A 19945-nucleotide genomic window follows, 5' to 3' on the forward strand; every position below is an offset into this window, starting at 1 on the left:
TTTGTGGTAACCAATGGCTCTCTAATCAGACTTAAGATGTACTCCATAAGAAGAAATGATAATTGTACTGGAAGCCTACCTAAGTATCCAGGGCTAGGAAAATCATAGTTATTGGAGGAGAATCTACAACCACTAATTTAGTAAATCAACATACCCCTAACAATAATCTATAAACATTTGTTCTTATACCCACAGATAATGTGGTCTTTACTTTCATCAAGGTCATTTCTCTTTTCAACACACAAAAACAACTATCCAAACCCCAAACAATCAAAATGCAGAGTTGTGGCTCCTAGTCTCAATGACCACATCTACTCATGCTCCCACACCTAATGTCACGGGACTCCGGTGGAGTCAGCTTGACAGATGAAAGTCTGAAAGCTTTCTCATGAGGAAAGAGTTTCAAGGAAACTTACTCCCGGATCTTTGGCTATTCCCCTAACTCATAAAATTAATTTTCCAAATCCACATTAGTCTAGTATATGGATCCACGTGCACTCTATATAGTATTACCTTATAGTAAATGCCTTTTAAGATTGTATTCTAACATAGCTAAAGCCTTTTTCCAGTGTTCTTAGATTCCAGATAGCAGCAAGGAGCTTAACCTATTCAGTAACTAATTCAGCTTTACCATAAAACAATACAGCACCTGCTATTTACTCAGCTGTCTGTAGATAGAGACTAAAAGTCTCACTGAGATAGAAATCTTTTACTACAGGCTACATTCTATGTCAAGTATAAGTTGATATACTACCCTGATAAGGGGGAACTCTCCAGACAAGATAAGTTTTACTAGACCTAAGAATTTAGAGCTCTGTGATAGCTCATTACTCTTAAGGCCTGTCAAGAGTTAACAACCCCCTGATGCTTTTAACCTTAAAGTGTGAAATTCTTGCCTGGCATTAGGCTGATCCTAGGCAGGGCTTGTTATCCCTAATGTAAACATTTAATTAGTCCATGCAAATTCCTTTCTGCTGTAACTGGTGAATTTCAGTGTATCTTGTCTTTTTGTGATTTGTATCCTCTGATAATTCGTTGTAATATAAGTCTGAAGCTCAACCAGAACATTACATTCAGATCCAACATCATTCACCCGTGTTTGACTGTCTGTCACTACATCCTATCTTGCCCATCTACTCTAGAGACTCTTTTCTACGCAGGCACAGGGGACCAGAGGGCCTGAGGCAACCTAAGGCTCAGGAAGCATTTCAGAAGAGGGGCAGAAAGATTGTAAGAACCAGAGGATCAGGGAGTTTCTGTGAGTGTAGCTTCTAGTAACATCAGAAGCTACAATCATAAACTCTGACTAACGTGACTGCCCAACTGTGAGCTAAACAAGGATTATACTAATGGATATGCCAAAGTGGACAGGTAAAAGCCCATAGAGACTCAACCCTATACAAAGATTTATAGGGAACTAAGAAAAGCAGGGAGCAGAAGAGGTGGGTTTCCCCAAGAAAGAGCACACTAATTGGTTATCTAGTAACAAATGGTTAGTCTGAGAACATACACAGAAATTACATTGCATGACTTCAACATAATATATTTGGCAACACACACACACATGCATGTGCATGAAAAAAAAATTGATCAGAGTCCATGAATTTGAAGGAGAGTTTTGTTTTTTTTTTTTCATTTTTTATTAGGTATTTAGCTCATTTACATTTCCAATGCTATACCAAAAGCTATACCCACCCACCCCCACTCCCCTGCCCACCCACTCCCCTTTTTTTGGCCCTGGCGTTCCCCTGTACTGGGGCATATAAAGTTTGCAAGTCCAATGGGCCTCTCTTTCCAGTGATGGCCGACTAGGCCATCTTTTGATACATATGCAGCTAGAGTCAAGAGCTCCGGGGTACTGGTTAGTTCATAATGTTGTTCCACCTATAGGGTTGCAGATCCCTTTAGCTCCTTGGGTACTTTCTTTAGCTCCTCCATTGGGAGCCCTGTGATCCATCCATTAGCTGACTGTGAGCATCCACTTCTGTGTTTGCTAGGCCCCGGCATAGTCTCAAAAGAGACAGCTACATCTTGGTCCTTTCAATAAAATCTTGCTAGTGTATGCAATGGTGTCAGCGTTTGGATGCTGATTATGGGGTGGATCCCTGGATATGGCAGTCTCTACATGGTCCATCCTTTCATCTCAGCTCCAAACTTTGTCTCTGTAACTCCTTCCATGGTTGATTTGTTCCCAATTCTAAGGAGGGGCATAGTGTCCACACTTCAGTCTTCATTCTTCTTGAGTTTCATGTGTTTAGCAAATTGTATCTTATATCTTGGGTATCCTAGGTTTGGGGCTAATATCCACTTATCAGTGAGTACATATTGTGTGAGTTTCTTTGTGAATGTGTTACCTCACTCAGGATGATGCCCTCCAGGTCCATCCATTTGGCTAGGAATTTCATAAATTCATTCCTTTTAATAGCTGAGTAGTACTCCATTGTGTAGATGTACCACATTTTCTGTATCCATTCCTCTGTTGAGGGGCATCTGGGTTCTTTCCAGCTTCTGGCTATTATAAATAAGGCTGCTATGAACATAGTGGACCATGTGTCCTTCTTACCAGTTGGGGCATCTTCTGGATATATGCCCAGGAGAGGTATTGCTGGATCCTCCGGTAGTACTATGTCCAATTTTCTGAGGAACCGCCAGACTGATTTCCAGAGTGGTTGTACAAGCCTGCAATCCCACCAACAATGGAGGAGTGTTCCTCTTTCTCCACATCCATGCCAGCATCTGCTGTCACCTGAATTTTTGATCTTAGCCATCCTGACTGGTGTGAGGTGGAATCTCAGGGTTGTTTTGATTTGCATTTCCCTGATGATTAAGGATGTTGAACATTTTTTCAGGTGTTTCTCTGCCATTCGGTATTTCTCAGGTGAGAATTCTTTGTTCAGTTCTGAGCCCCATTTTTTAATGGGGTTATTTGATTTTCTGAAGTCCACCTTCTTGAGTTTTTTATATATGTTGGATATTAGTCCCCTATCTGATTTAGGATAGGTAATGATCCTTTCCCAATCTGTTGGTGGTCTTTTTGTCTTACTGACGGTGTCTTTTGCCTTGCAGAAACTTTGGAGTTTCATTAGGTCCCATTTGTCAATTCTCGATCTTACAGTACAAGCCATTACTGTTCTGTTCGGGAATTTTTCCCCTGTGCCCATATCTTCAAGGCTTTTTCCCACTTTCTCCTCTATAAGTTTCAGTGTCTCTGGTTTTATGTGAAGTTCCTTGATCCACTTAGATTTGACCTTAGTACAAGGAGATAAGTATGGATCGATTCGCATTCTTCTACATGATAACAACCAGTTGTGCCAGCACCAATTGTTGAAAATGCTGTCTTTTTTCCACTGGATGGTTTTAGCTCCCTTGTCGAAGATCAGGTGCCCATAGGTGTGTGGGTTCATTTCTGGGTCTTCAATTCTATTCCATTGGTCTACTTGTCTGTCTCTATACCAGTACCATGCAGTTTTTATCACAATTGCTCTGTAGTAAAGCTTTAGGTCAGGCATGGTAATTCCACCAGAGGTTCTTTTATCCTTGAGAAGACTTTTTGCTATCCTAGGTTTTTTGTTATTTCAGATGAATTTGCAAATTGCTCCTTCTAATTCGTTGAAGAATTGAGTTGGAATTTTGATGGGGATTGCATTTAATCTGTAGATTGCTTTTGGCAAGATAGCCATTTTTACAATGTTGATCCTGCCAATCCATGAGCATGGGAGATCTTTCCATCTTTTGAGATCTTCTTTAATTTCTTTCTTCAGAGATTTGAAGTTTTTATCATACAGATCTTTCACTTCCTTAGTTAGAGTCACACCAAGGTATTTTATATTATTTGTGACTATTGAGAAGGGTGTTGTTTCCCTAATTTCTTTCTCAGCCTGTTTATTCTTTGTATAGAGAAAGGCCATTGACTTGTTTGAGTTTATTTTATATCCAGCTACTTCACCGAAGCTGTTTATCAGGTTTAGGAGTTCTCTGGTAGAATTTTTAGGGTCACTTATATATACTATCATATCATCTGCAAAAAGTGATATTTTGACTTCCTCTTTTCCAATTTGTATCCCCTTGATCTCCTTTTGTTGTCGAATTGCTCTGGCTAATACTTCAAGTACTATGTTGAAAAGGTAGGGAGAAAGTGGGCAGCCTTGTCTAGTCCCTGATTTTAGTGGGATTGCTTCCAGCTTCTCTCCATTTACTTTTATGTTGGCTACTGGTTTGCTGTAGATTGCTTTTATCATGTTTAGGTATGGGCCTTGAATTCCTGATCTTTCCAAAATTTTTATCATGAATGGGTGTTGGATCTTGTCAAATGCTTTTTCTGCATCTAACGAGATGATCATGTGGTTTTTGTCTTTGAGTTTGTTTATATAATGGATTACATTGATGGATTTTCCTATATTAAACCATCCCTGCATCCCTGGAATAAAACCTACTTGGTCAGGATGGATGATTGCTTTAATATGTTCTTGGATTCGGTTAGCGAGAATTTTATTGAGGATTTTTGCATCGATATTCATAAGAGAAATTGGTCTGATGTTCTCTATCTTTGTTGGGTCTTTCTGTGGTTTAGGTATCAGAGTAATAGTGGCTTCATAAAATGAGTTGGGTAGAGTTCCTTCTACTTGTATTTTGTGAAATAGTTCGTGCAGAACTGGAATTAGATCTTCTTTGAAGGTCTGATAGAACTCTGCACTAAACCCGTCTGGTCCTGGGCTTTTTTTTGGCTGGGAGACTATTAATAACTACTTCTATTTCTTTAGGGGATATGGGACTGTTTAGATGGTCAACTTGATCCTGATTCAACTTTGGTACCTGGTATCTGTCCAGAAATTTGTCCATTTCGTCCAGGTTTTCCAGTTTTGTTGAGTATAGCCTTTTGTAGAAGGATCTGATGGTGTTTTGGATTTCTTCAGGATCTGTTGTTATGTCTCCCTTTTCATTTCTGATTTTGTTAATTAGGATTTTGTCCCTGTGCCCTTTAGTGAGTCTAGCACAAGCCATTGCTGTTCTGCTCAGGAATTTTTCCCCTGTGCCCATATCTTCAAGGCTTTTCCCTACTTTCTCCTCTATAAGTTTCAGTGTCTCTGGTTTTATGTGAAGTTCCTTCAACGATCCATACTTATCTTCTTGAAGGAGAGTTTAAAAGGGTTTATGGGAGATTTAGATGGAAGAAAGGAAAAGGAGAAATGTTCCTATTAAAAACAATCTCAAAAATAAACAAATAAACAGAGATCTAAGAAAGAGAATTGGATAAAGCTTGAATCAGTTTATTTAATTTTTTTATCCATCTGTGCAATCTAATTGTTGAAAATTGATTTAATTGCTCTTATATTCTTCCAGAGATAGCCAGAAAAATGCGTTCTCTTTTTGATCTAACTCCCAAAGACTTGAGAGTATTAAACCTAGTAAATGATAGACATGGTTATTGACATGTTAAAAGAATCAAGAAAGAACATACAGTTTTGGGTTTACTAAAATAAATTCTCTATGAAATCATGCAAGGACCATACATTTCATGACACATCAGTCTAAATTTCCATCAAGGTAAACAGAAGTTCCAGGTAGTCCTATCAGGAAAAATAAATATCAAATACAACAAGGATGTAAGTTTTCCAAAGCAGTAACAATGTGGTTGGGGGAAAACTCACAAGGTCTCTGCTCTAATAATGAACTACAAGAAACTAAGTATTTCTATGAGTGAGAGAAATAGTCTTCCCTAGGGAAGAATACACCAACTGGTTATTAAATACCAAATGGTCAGCACCAATATATATTATATATATGCATATACAAGCAACATTATAAATAATGAGCATGTATTTATGTATGTAACAACAATTAAAGATATAAAAATCATGAATCTGAGATAAAGCAGGGAGGGGGATAAATGGATGTTTTAGAGCGAAAAGAAGGAGAAAAGGATGTAATTGTATTTTAATCTTGATACATATAAAAAATTCTCTTAAAATGTTTTAGTAAATCATTATTGCTTCATGGAAGTAAAAAATAATTGTTATGAACAAATTAGAATGTACCCAAAAGTGAAATGATATTTACCTATGTTGAAGGACAAAATAATAGTTATTACTGTGGAAAATGTCAATGCATTTTTTCCTTAGGTACAGAATACAAAGTTATATTATCATAATACCAAAATCTACTAGGATAGTATAGCCAGATTCTTCAGTGTGTGTACAACTGCTTTGAAAAATATTTATTTCAAACACGAAGGGATTGTGGTTTCCTACTACATGATTATACACTTTACCAATTTTTTGGGAACACACCCAACATTAAGCATTATGAATTATCCTATTATAGAAGACAATTTATGGAAATGGCCTTCTGTAAACCCTATTTTCATATTACATATTGAGATATTATTAAGTTCCTTGCTTACTAAATTTTATTTTTTCAAAATTTAGCATAATCAGTTATTTCTAGTTATAAGACATCATAATTTTGCTAAAGTTATACACCCTAAAACCAAAAACATCTCAGTTTAAAGTTCAAAACACTTTCTTATTGAACAACAAAAAATGAAGTAGGTTCACTGGTATATAATAATGTCTATATCTATAATATTTTATCTTGCAAGCTGTAGCAAAACTTCTTTTCAAATGTCCTGATTAATGCATCTTTGACTTCCTTATTTCTCAAGCTATAAATGAATGGGTTCAACATAGGGATTACAGCAGTGTAAAATAGTGACACAACTTTATTGATATCCAGAGAGAAGCTGGAGCTTGGACGTACATAGATAAAGAAGAGAGTCCCGTAAAGAATAGAGACTGCTGTCAGGTGTGAAGAGCAGGTGGAGAAGGCTTTGCGCCTCCCATCAGCAGAATTGATCTTTAGGATGGTGATGGCAATGTAAACATAGGACACCAATATGATTATACCACTGAATACACCTAGGATCCCAGCCATGATGAAAAGCAAATGTTTATTCATCTGAGTATCTGCACATGCCAGTGAGAGGACAGGAAGAAGGTCACAGAAAAAGTGATTGATGAGATTTGGACCACAGTATGGAAGAATAAATGCAGAAGTAGTATGGACCACAGTGCTTATAAGGCCTATGCTGTAAGGGCCAATCACTAACTGTACACAGACTCGCTGGGACATGATGAGAGTATACAGCAAAGGCTTACAGATGGCAACATATCTATCATAAGCCATGGAGGCCAGGAGGAAACATTCTGTCACTACAAACTGGCTGAATAAACAAAACTGGATAGCACAACCTAAGAAGGAGATCACCTTTTTATCCACAAAGATGTCAGACAACATCTTAGGACTTATGACAGAAGAGGAGCAGGCATCCACAAAGGACAAGTGGCTTAGAAAAAAGTACATGGGGATGTGGAGTCGAGTGTCCTGGTGAATAAGAATGATCATTCCCAGGTTCCCCAGAAGAGTTGCGAGATAAACACAGAGAAATGTCAGGAAGAGGACAATTTGGAGATGGAAGGAGGAGGTTAATCCAGTGAAGAAGAACTCAGTCACAACAGTTTGATTTCTGTGCATCATTCCTGTGGATCAACCTGTTATGACAAAGAGAGAATTTTCCAATGCAGTAGATTCACAAATAAAGTCTTAGTTAATTTAAGTTTTGTTAACTTGAGTTTTACTCTTTCTTTTCCTACTAATCATTAGGGATACTGTCTTCAAAGCTTGGGTACCTTTCAGTCTGTAACATACCTCACTGAGTTCTTTGGTTTCCAAGTGTGTGTGTGTGTGTGTGTGTGTGTGTGTGTGCATTTAACGTGAGAATTTAAGACCTAAAGTGTGAACTTTGGAGATAATGTCACACATTTTCTAACTTCAAGTGCTGCATATCTGTCTCAAAATACCTGTTTATGAAATAAGGGTATTTTTAGGAAAGATTGAAAACATGAAAAACAAAGAAATTGTGTCCCAGTGAATTTGGATTATCTTACCAGCTTAATCACAGGCAAGTGTTGTATGTATCACCTTCATCCCTACGCAACTCAGTCTCCATGTTGTCTATAATATAATTCACAATGTCTAAGATATAGAATGGTATACTAAGAAAAAGAGCTCAACCATTTGAATAAGATGTATGCAATAACACACCACCCTTTCTGCCATGCATTCTCTGACCAGTCTATGTCCTTCCTATCATAGCCATAACTGTCTAATGATACATGTGTGGCTCACCAAAGGCTCCATTCTTAAATATTGATTGTTTACAGGGTCTTTCTACAAAACAAATTATTTAAGAATAAATATAGACAATTCACATTTATCTAAGAGAAATAATTCATATCCACATAACGACCTATACATAATTGTTCACAGAAATTGTTCATTTATAGTAGCTGAGAACATGAACACAAAATTCTTTTAGGATGTTGAAATTTGCAAGTATGGTACAGTCAGCAACATGGATAAAGATAAAAAACATTTCACTGAGTTGAAGAAAAGCCAAGCCCAAAACAAAGCATCATATAATTTAACCCTTTTGTGAGATGGCTTTCTACTTGCCAGGATATTGTGACTCTGGAAGAAACGTCTTGTATTTATCTACATGGGGATGGAACATATCTGGCTGTGGGGGTTTTTTAACAAATACACTCTTGTGATAGAATGATCAAAAATAATACAAACACTCTGTTTCCAACATCATTACTGATCATGATGCTGACCAGTCAGTCACAGAATATATTACCACTGATAAATATTAGAGAATCATTGCTAAAGATGTAACAACATCCTTTTTTGATCTATGATTTTTTTAATTTCAGCATTTATTTAGCAAGATTGAAATCACATGGAAGAGCAGTACTAAAGAAAGAGCAGTGCAGTAAAACCAGGGAAGAGGAACATGCAATTAAAACAATCATAGCTCTTTCAAAAATAGCACAGAAATAACCTTAGGGTACAGGATGTGTTATAACCTTGGGTTGTTATCTCCCTAAACTACCAGTCGGTGTCTACTGACTTTGTCTCTGGTAGGAAAAGTGGAAATGGTTTTGATTTACTGAAAGCCAGGAAAGAGAAAAGTTTTCAATACTTCCAGTTTCAAAGCCAATGGGAGTGGGGAAGGTTAAAAACCTGGAGGGGTATGATGAGGTTGGTCAGAAAACTACTATTAGTAGTAAAAATGCTTCATAATTTTATACTTTCTAGGCACAGCAACTCATTTCTAGTTATTCATATTTTTCATTATTAGATCAAAAAGATAGAAACAACTCATTTTAAGTGCCACTATTAAAGTTATAGAAAAAAATGTGAGGCAAATGCGGATGCTCCAAACCCTGTCTCATATAATTGACTCTACTAAAGATGTTAAATGTATATTTTTCATGACAGCATTACACTTTTAAAGTCTGTGTTGTACACGAAATGTTGTGTGAAATGATATTCTGACTGTATAAAAGCCCATTAGACTTTATGTCTTCCAGTCTCACCTTGGGTGTTAGCAGACTGAAAATTTAAGTGAACTGATTCAGATGTGTGTTTGTTTTCCAATTAAGATTGAAGCTAAGGATGAGCGAATAAATTAGATCCCACAGAAAACAAGACTTCTCAGTTCTAACATTTGGTTAGCCAATAAATCTTCCTTCATATTTCACCAGCTCTATGCTAAGTCCTATTCCAGCTACCTCAACAGAAATCTGCTATAATATACATTCTAATTAAGCTATTTAAAGCAAAAGCCAACCATTGCTTTATTTTTTTTCATGGTTAGCTCACAAATGGTACTTTCTGTTGTCACTGATTTCATTTTATTTACCTGGCCCCTGAAAGTATTTACATATTAAATAGTCCATATTTCAGAAGAAATTCACCACAAACTACATGCCCATGTAACAGAGAATTATCAAATTTATAGTTCTTTATATAAGAGTGAATTGCCATGTAAAAATATACCAGTACTCTTTGGCTGTCCTGGTTGTCCAGAAGGTTAAAGACTATGTAATAACATCTTGAAGCTGAATCTTATTAAGACGCTCACTCATTTAACTCTGCATATGATACATAAGAGTGTTTTCTAAAGACTGGAAATAAATTAGTGTCAACTCCCTCAGGGAATTGGCAGCCCAAGAGATCAGCAGCCCAAGAGATAAGGTGTATAAGGAAATTGTTAACAAATTTTTATTATTAGATTTATTAGGCTATAGATGATAAATTAAGGAATAAAGAGATGGGGATAACTCATGACTGGAACACTTGTATAGCTCCAGCCTTATAGAAAATGACAATATTTATATACAAAATGATATTTTAATAATATACATTATAATATCAAGCTAATTAAAATATTTACTCTTTGTTAGTAACACATGAGATCTAGTCTCTATAAATTTTCATGTAAAAAGATAAAGTTTTATTTATATATTTATTTATTTATTTTTGTCTTTTAAGACATGGATTTTTGAATTTATAAAATTAATTTATTCTCACGTGTATTATATCTGGACAACAGTTCTTTTCTCTATTCTACCACACCTCCCCCACTCCCCCCATTTCCTCCCTTCAGAAAAGGCAGGCATTCTAGTGATATCAACCAAACATGGCATATCATGTTGCAATAAAATTAATTATATCACTTCATATTAAGGCTGAATAAGGTAACCCAGTAAAAGTCCAGGGGTGCTAAAAGCAGAAAAAAGCATCAGAAATAGGCTCTGCTCACTCTGTTAGGTATCCAAGCAAAACAACAAGCTATACAACTATCATATAATTATAGAGGTCCTAGGTTAGACCCATTCAGGCTCCCTGATTATACATTCAATCTCAGTGATCCCCTATGAGTCCAGGCTAGGTGACTCTTTGGGTTTCCTTGTGGTGACTTTGACTCTTCTGCCTCCTACAATTCTTTGTCCACATTTCGCCATAAGTCTCTGATCTCCATCTAATTTTTGTTTCTTTCTTTCTTTGTTTGTTTGTTTTCGAGACAGGGTTTCTCTGTGTAGTCCTGGCTGTCCTGGAACTCACTCTGTAGACCAGGCTGGCCTTGAACTCAGAAATCGCCTATCTCTGCTTCTCAAGTGCTGGGATTAAAGGTGTGTGCCACCAGTGCCTGGCTCCATCTAATGTTTGACTGTGGGTCCATCAGTTGCTGGATGAAGCCATTCTGATGACAATTGGGTTAGCCAACAAACTATATATAATAGTATATTTTTAACATCTATCTATCTATCTATCTATCTATCTATCTATCTATCTATCTATTTATTTATTTATTGCTAGTTGTATTTGGTGCCAAGTGTTTGGGGGCAGGTGGGACAGAAACAGGAAGGATCATGTGGGGAAAGGATAGAGGCAGAGAGTAATGGGAGAGACAACTGGAATTGGGGGGCAATTCATGGGTGAGGAAGAAACCTACTGCAATGCAAACTCCCAAGAATCTATTAGAGTGACCCTAGCTAAGACTCCTAGTAATGCGGGAAAAAAGATCCTGAACTAGTTGTCTCCTATATCCAGGAAAAACTTGTAGTAGAGGGGTTGGTGGACCAACATAAACCTTCAGCTAACAATTTGTCCTGTCATCAGGATATACTGGGATAAAGGTAACACACACACCAATGACCAGTCCAGCTTGAGACTCATGCCACTAGTCCACCCATGACACTGTCTGGAGTACCAGAAACCAGAAACTGGTTGTCTCAAACACTGGGTTTCTTATCAAATAATATTAACTAGAATTATTATGCCGTACAAAAAAATCTACAGACTGTAGCAGAATTAGTTTTGAGGTGAAAATCATATTGGAGACTGAGTCAAATTCAAGGGTCTAGAATAAATCTCTTATGTCGAACACACAAGACATGCATTTTTCTTTCTTTCTATAGATATACTTCTAAAAGAAATACCATAATGGGAAATGAGTTAATTTAAATGTTCAGTAACAACTGTTGAACATGGAGAAGGCTGAGAGGATAGGCAGATTTGGGAAAATAGATTTTTTTTAAACACAGATGAATGGGAACAATATGTCCTAATTTTCTTTACTTTGTGATAACTTAACTTGTGGTGCATTTAAGGTTTGTATAACTTTCTGTTGTCCTTCATTGTGCAAAGCATGTATTTTCCTGAGAGAAATCAAGCCTCTGTAAAGTAGTATAATTGAATATGATAGAATCAGTAACTCATTTGAATGTGAGCAGTCAATTGAGAGACTCTTGCAAGAGCAGTGAAGATGATGTGTTGTGTGTAATTATGTGATTTACAGCAAGAAAGAAGCACATTTTCATGTTTGCAGAATAAGTACACTGGTGAACTCTTCAGGGAACCTTGAAAGATGTTAACCATCACCTCTTCATTTAACTGATAGCACTGTTTGGCTTAGCCCTCTGTCATGTTCTCTCCTCATGATCTTCGAAGTTATTTAGTATGAGAAATCAGATATGTTATTACTCAAAATCCATAGGTCTTATTATCAGAATGAAATGTGCACCTTTTCACTCTGCTGATCTCCCAAGTCCCATAGGCCACCTTTACCCCCATAATTCTCAGGCAAAATCCAAGTCACATATGCTATGCCTCAGTCCAGTGTAGCGAGTCTCTGGATCCTATCTCCCCTGTCTTCTCTGAGACTTAAGTATTCCTCTGTCTATATCGTAAGATCCTAGTAAAACCTGTATCTCTGAAGTCAAAAGCATCTCCTTGCTAGATGTCTGTTTCAGTTCTTCTCTGCTGGATTGGGTGCCATGGCTTATGATTTCTATGCCATCATCTCTAATCCACTGCTGTATGCTCAATCTATGTCAAAGAAGTTGTACATCTACTTACTTGTATATTCCTATAAGGAGTGATGTCAACACAATAAATGTTATTAACAAGCAACACATTCACGTTGAACTTTTATGGTGACAGTGTCTTTGATGATTTTTTTTTTCTGAGATGTCTGGTGAGGTTGGCATGGGATATTAAGAAGAGTTACAAGTTTGCACTGTACTTCCTTCTAACATGTAATGTCATTACTCTTACCCTGTTTATCTTGGCTTTCTAGATCTTCATCATTGCTGCCATTTTGAGGAGCCAATCCACTGAGATTACTTCCTTGTTTTTTTTACACCTGCTTCTCACACCTTATCTCTGTGACCTTATATCATGAATCCATTCTCCACATATACTCTTGCCCAAGTTTTAGATACTCCCTAAAGAGGGACAGACTGGTGTCTACCTTTTATATTCTATTATTTCCCATGCTGGATACCATGGACTACAGACTAAGGAATAAAGATATATAGGAAGCTCTGAGAAAACTCTTCAAGTTATCTCATTCTGAAGTCTAAATTGACATATACTGAGCAAGACAGGATTATGTGATTACAAACTATTTGGGTCAAGGTAAAGGTGCTGAGAATTTATAGGTAAAAATTTTATTGCTTGAAACTCAACAGAAACTGTTTCATTAGTTTACATGTTTTATGTAGTAGTATGAACTTTTTATTTTTTAGTGTAATAAGTTATAGGTTTTCTTGTTATGCTTTCATGCACAATATATTTTACACTCATTCAGTTTTTATTAGTTGAGTAATTGAACTGTAATCTACTATTGACAATTAATTTATACTATTAATGCAGTTTTAAAACACAAATCTTTATTTGGATGTGAAAGAGGAAAGCCTATCATATTTCCTTAATTGATTGATACTTTACTTATTCTCTCTCAGTAATACTGACCCAATTCTTGTCCTTGTACTACAAGTATTATGGACATGTGACAGAAACACATTATGAATTATTATTGTATGTATAACAACCTGTCATTTCTAATAGGTACTGAAAGGGATTCCTCATTGAACAAAAGATGTGTAATGTTAAAATTGGTTTTAGGGAAGGAAGAAGAAAATTATATATGGAGAACAACTACACACAAATAAAAAAAAATCAGAAAGTTGGAGGTAATTCACCTGGTGTAATGTCTGCCACTATTGATCCCATTTAAATTCTACTGAATTTATAAAGGTGCTCATTTTATCATTTGCAATAATAAAATCTAATATCTGACTTAGAAATTTAATAACTATACCTGCCATGTATTAAATATCAAAGTACCCAAAAGTATCTTTTCAAAGTGCCTGTAACAGTAATACATGGGTTGAGTCTAGAGCATTATTTTACTGATCTGAACATATATGTGTACATTTCCTGTAGAGGTAACAGAAGATTTGCCTCTAAGGATTGATACACACTGTCCTAAAACACCATCTGTTAGAATTCCAAGAAAACAAATAACTAAATATCATGTCAATTGATCCACTGCAACATAGATATGAAGGTAATTAGAGCAAGCCTTTAAAAGACAGTAAATAAAGGTTTTATTTCTGATGGAATTTACTAGAGGGTTAAGGCATTGAGTTCACATGAAGTTTTAAGGAAATTGGCTCATAGCCAGGGGTTCCAACTATTTGATCCTCCAGGGTTTCTGGCAGCATCATAAACAGCTTTGTTAGGGTTGGAAATATGCTGACATTTCCCCTGCTTTTGGCCAGGCCTAAGAGACAAGCAGGCAGCTGCTGGATGTGGAAAGATACAGACTAAAGAATCTGGATAGTATATTTCATCTAAAGTTGTTTTTCTTCCAATTGAGCCTTTTTGTTTGCTTGCTTTTTGGCTTTTGTTTTGTTTTGTTTTGTTTTGTTTTGTTTTGTTTTGTTTTGAGACAGAGTTTTTCTGTGTAGCACTGGCTGTCCTGGAACTCACTTTGTAGACCAGGCTGGTCTCAAACTCAGAAATCTGCCTGCCTCTGCTTCCTAAGTGCTGGGATTAAAGGCATGCGCACCATACCTGGCTTGAGCCATGTTAATATGCCACGTGACTGGGAGTCCTTCAAAGTATCTACTCTCCTTGGAAGACTACACAATAGTTAGGGTGATAAACAACCAAAAAGACACACATTTTTTATAGATTATAAAGTGTTTTATCGATATTTTTAGCTGCATCTTCATCAAATTGACAACTCCTAGATACTTTGTCTGATACTAAATTGATATAAACGATATATGATATACCAACAGTGCTTTTGCACACTACATTTATGCTTTATTAAGGAATTTATTGGAGCTATCCTTGTATTGAAGTAAAACCCCACAGTCTTGCCTATACACCCAAGAATCTTAACAGTCAAAAACTACTTTTAAGAGATCAACAATGGCTTGACCAACTTAAATTTAAACTATGTTTTTTGAAAGTGTAATTTTATTTCTCTCCAACTCTTTAAAAATTAACCAAGATGAATTTTATGAAAAACTAAGGGACAAATATAATATGTAAGAGCATTAAGTGCTCAAGCACATAAACTATAGGTATTGAATGAATTATATTATACATACAATACAAAAATAATAATTAAAAGTCATTTGCTCATCATTTCACCATTCAAAGGACCACTTATTCAATTTAAGTGAAATGCATAAATGTGAGAACACATGGAAAATGGACTTATTGGGAGAATAGGTTAACAGCACTTAGCCAAAACTGATCATCTTCGTGTGTGGTTGTATTGTCTGTGATGCTTTCCTGAAGGCACCTTTGACATCTTTGTTTCTTAGGCTATAGATGAGAGGGTTGAGCAATGGGTTGACTACAGTATAGAAGAGGGCAGCCACTTTGTCCTTTTCTAGAGAGTAGGTTGAACTAGGCCTTGAATACATGAACAGGAAGGGACCATAGAACAGCATGACGGAGACCAGGTGAGAGGCACAGGTAGAGAAAGCATTATGTCTTCCTGAGGCTGAGCAGATCCTCAAGATAGCCAGCAGGATGTTGAAGTAGGAAATGAGGATGGCAAGAATGCTGGAGAGCATTGTGAAGCCCACAACACCCAGTAGGACTTTTTCATAGACACGGGTATCTGTACAGAGCATTTTTACCAAGGGTGGTGCATCACAGAAAAAGTGGTCAATAATATTTTCACCACAGAAAGTTAGCTGGAAGGTGTTTGCAGTATGCGCTATGACATTCTACTCTCGCCCCACCCCCACAATTGTAACACTCAGCTACTAGCCCAGTATAGAGAGAAGATGACATGATGCTTAAATGCTTGAATAGAGCAATGGACTACAAAGATTCTGACCATAAATTCTATCTCGTAAAGATGATAGAGACCTTTAAAGAGGATATAAAAATTCCCTTAATGAAGTACAGAAAAACAATCAAACAGGTATAAGCCCTTAAATAGGAAACAAATAAATCCTTTAAATAAATAAATACAGGAAATACAATCAAATAGGTGAAGGAATTGAACAAAATTGTCTAAAGTCTAAAAATGGAAAAAGAACCATGAAGAAATCACAAATGGAGGCCACATTGGAGATAGAAAACCTAGGAAAGAGAACAAGAACTACAGACACAGCCATCACCAAGAAAAATGCAAGATATGGAAGACGGAATCTCAGACATAGAAAATACAACATTAGATATTGATACATCAGTCAAAGAAAATACTAAGTGTAAAATATTCTGAACTTAAAATATCCAATACATTTGGAACACAATGAAAATAACAAATCTAAGAATAATGGGACTAGAATATGGTAAAGATACCACGACAAAGGGCCAAGATTATAGAAGAAAACTTTCCAAACCTAAAGAGATGGTCAAAACATACAGGAGGACTACAGAACACCCAATAGATTGAACCAGAAAACAAAATTTCCTGCCACATAATAATTAAAACACTAAATGTACAGAATAAAGAACAAATATTAAAAGCTATACAGGGAAAAAACTAAGTAACATATGAAGGCAGACATATCAGAATTACACCTGACTTCTCAACAGAGATGTTAAGATCCAGAAGATCTTGGACAGATGTCTTATAGACCCTAAGAGACCACAGATGCCGTCCTAGACTACTATACCCAACAAAACTCCCAGTCATTATAGATTGAAACACCAATATGTTCCTTAATATAACCAAATATCAATAATATCTCTCCACTAATTCAGTCCTACAGAGGATACTAGAAAGAAAATTTCTGCACAAGGTGTTTAACTACACCCAAAACACACACACACACACACACACACACACACACACACACACACACATCTCACAAAGAAACCCAAAAGAAAAGAATTACATATATAGACACACACACAATACCACTACCACCACCAAAATAACAGGAACTACAGTCATTGGTCATTAATACCTCTTAACATCAATGGATACAATTTCCCAATAAAAAGATATAGATTAATAGACTGGATACATAAACAGGATCCAGCATCCTGCTACATACAAGAAACTCACCTCAGAAAAAAAGATAGACACTACCTCAGAGTAAAGGCCTGGACAAAAATTTTCCAAAAATAAAAAAAGTTACCAAACAGGCCTCAACAGATACCTGAAGATATAAATAATCCCATGAATCCTATCAGATCACTACAGGCAAAGGCTGGTCTTCACTAAAAACAACAACAACAACAACAACCAAAAAGCCCATATACACATGGGAGCTGAACAGTACACTACTCAATGATAGCTTGGTCAAGGAAGAAATAAAGAAAGAAATTAGAGGCTTTTTAGAACTTAATGAAATGTATGTATGACATACTAAGACTTAAGGATCACAATGAAAACAATCCTAAAGAAAATTCATAGCTCTGAGTGCCTCCAGAAGGAAACTGGAGAGAGCATACACTAGCAGCTTGACAACACATCTGAAAGCTCTAGAACAAAAAGAAGCAAATACAACCAAGAGGAGTAGACAGCAGGAAATAATCAAACTCAGGGCTGAAATCAACCAACTAGAAACAAAAAGGACTATACAAAGAATGAACCAACAAGGGGCTGGTTCTTTGAGAAAGTCAATAAGATAGATGTACTCATAGACTAACCAGAGAGCACAGAGACAATATTCAAATTAACAAAATCAGAAATGAGAGAGATATAACATAGAAACCGAGGAAATTCAAAAAATCATCAGAACCTACTACAAAGCCTGTACTCAACAAAACTGGAAAATCTGGGTGAAATGGACAATTTTCTAGACAGCTACTAAAGTTAAATCAAAGTCAGATAAACCTTCTAAACAGTCCCATAGACCTAAAGAAATAGAAGCAGTTATTAAAGTTTCACAACCAAAAAAAAAAAAAAAAAAAAAAAAAAAAGCCCAGGACCACATGGGGTTTAGTTAGTACAGAATTCTAGCAGACCTTCAAACAGACCTAATACCAACATTCTTCAAACTCTTCCACAAAATAGAAACAGAAGGAATTCTACCCATTTTCTTCCATGAAGCCACAATTATGCTTATATCTAAACCACACAAAGACACAACAAAGAAAGAGAACTTCAGACCAGTTTCCCTTATGAATATTGATGCAAAAATACTCAATAAAATTCTCATAAACCAAATCCAAGACCACATAAAAACAATCATCCAACATGATCAAGTAGGATTCATACAAGTCATGCAAGGATGGTTCAATATTGAAATCCATCAACATAATCCACTATGTAAACAAACTCAAAGGAAAAAAGGCACATGATCATCTCAGTAGATGTTGAGAAAGCATTTGGTAAAATTCAACACCCCTTCATGATAAAAGTTTTAGAAATATCAGGAATTCAATTCTCATACCTAATCATAGTATAAGTAATATACACCAAATCAGTAGCCAACATCAAACTAAATGGAGAGAAACCTGAAGCAATCCCACTAAAATCAGGGACTAGACATGGCTGCCCACTCACTCCCTCCCTATTTAATATAGTACTTGAAGTCCTAGCTCAAGCAATTAGTCAACAAAAGGATTTTAGTGGGATCGCTTCAGAGGTAACCCAGTACCAAAAGAACACACATGGTATGTACTCACTGATAAGTGGATCTTTGCCAAAAAGCTTGAAATTCCTATGATGCAACTCACAGAATATAGACCAAAGAAGGAAGACCACAGTGCAGATGCTTCAGTCCTACTCAGAAGGGGGTGGAAAATAATCTCATGAGGTAGAGGGAGGGAGGATCTGGATGGAGAGAAGAAGGAGAGGGGAAGGGGGGGTCAAGATAAGATGCAGGAGGAGAGAGGGAGAACTACAGAGCCTCAGGAATTTGAATAGAGGTATATAGCAATGGAGAATGGGAAACTGGGAGTAGCCACTAGAAAGTCCCAGATGCAAGGGATCCAAGAGGTTCCAGGACCCAACAGGGATGACATTAGCTGAAAACCCAACAAAGGGGAGATAGAACCTGTAGAGACAGTATTTAGTGGATAGGCACGGCCCCTGGTTGAGCGATGGAGAGGCACCCCCCATCTCAAAATATTAATCCAAAAGTCCTCCTGTAAAATGCAAATGCAGAGACAAAGAGTGGAGCAAAGACTAAAGGAAAGGCCATTCAGAGACTGCCCCACCTAGGGATCCATCCCATCTTCAGTCATCAAACCCAGACTATTTCTGATGCCAAGAAGCACTGGTGACAGGAGCCTAGTATAGCTGTCCTGAGAGGATCTGCCAGAGCCTGACCAATACAAATGCAAATGCTTGCAGCCAACTATTAGACAGAACATTGGGAACCCAATAGAGGAGTTATGTGAGGGACTTAAGAAAATGATGGAGTTTACAACCCCATAGAAACGGGTGGTTCTTTAAGAAGGTAGAATGAGGTGAATACAGAAGAAGAAGGAAAAATACTAAAGGAGGCGTTTCAGAATACAAATAATCTGATAGGAGAAACAGACAATAAAGGGCTCCTTTGAGAATAGGGAAGGAAGTAAACATAGAAAAAAGAAGGAGTGAGTTAAAATAACAAGGAATCCTACTACTCTTTACCAAAATTGGGAATTAATCATGCATGTAATTCAGTGTATAAACATACATAAATAGTTTAATAAACTTTTCTCATCTTGCCTGATAGTACTCTCTCCAAAGGCCACAGACCTAGCAAAAGCATCAACACCAGACTTGAGAACTCCTCTCTTGAATTTTTGGTTAGAGCTTCCCAAGAGACCCTCAATA

The 19945-nt window shown here is 36.7% G+C and overlaps 1 protein-coding gene and 2 pseudogenes across 1 annotated transcript; 1 reads left to right on the forward strand and 2 right to left on the reverse strand.

Moving 5' to 3' along the window:
* Positions 1-6576: 6576 nt before the first annotated feature.
* Positions 6577-7533, reverse strand: Olfr1002 (olfactory receptor 1002). Its single transcript, NM_146573.2, has one exon. It carries the CDS (start codon positions 7531-7533, stop codon positions 6577-6579), a length of 957 nt encoding a protein of 318 aa, NP_666784.2.
* On the forward strand, positions 12345-13226 carry Olfr1003-ps1 (olfactory receptor 1003, pseudogene 1; annotated as a pseudogene).
* On the reverse strand, positions 15472-16067 carry Olfr1004-ps1 (olfactory receptor 1004, pseudogene 1; annotated as a pseudogene).

This window comes from Mus musculus, chromosome 2 (assembly GCF_000001635.26).
Source record: "Mus musculus strain C57BL/6J chromosome 2, GRCm38.p6 C57BL/6J".
NCBI classification, from domain to species: Eukaryota; Metazoa; Chordata; class Mammalia; order Rodentia; family Muridae; genus Mus; species Mus musculus.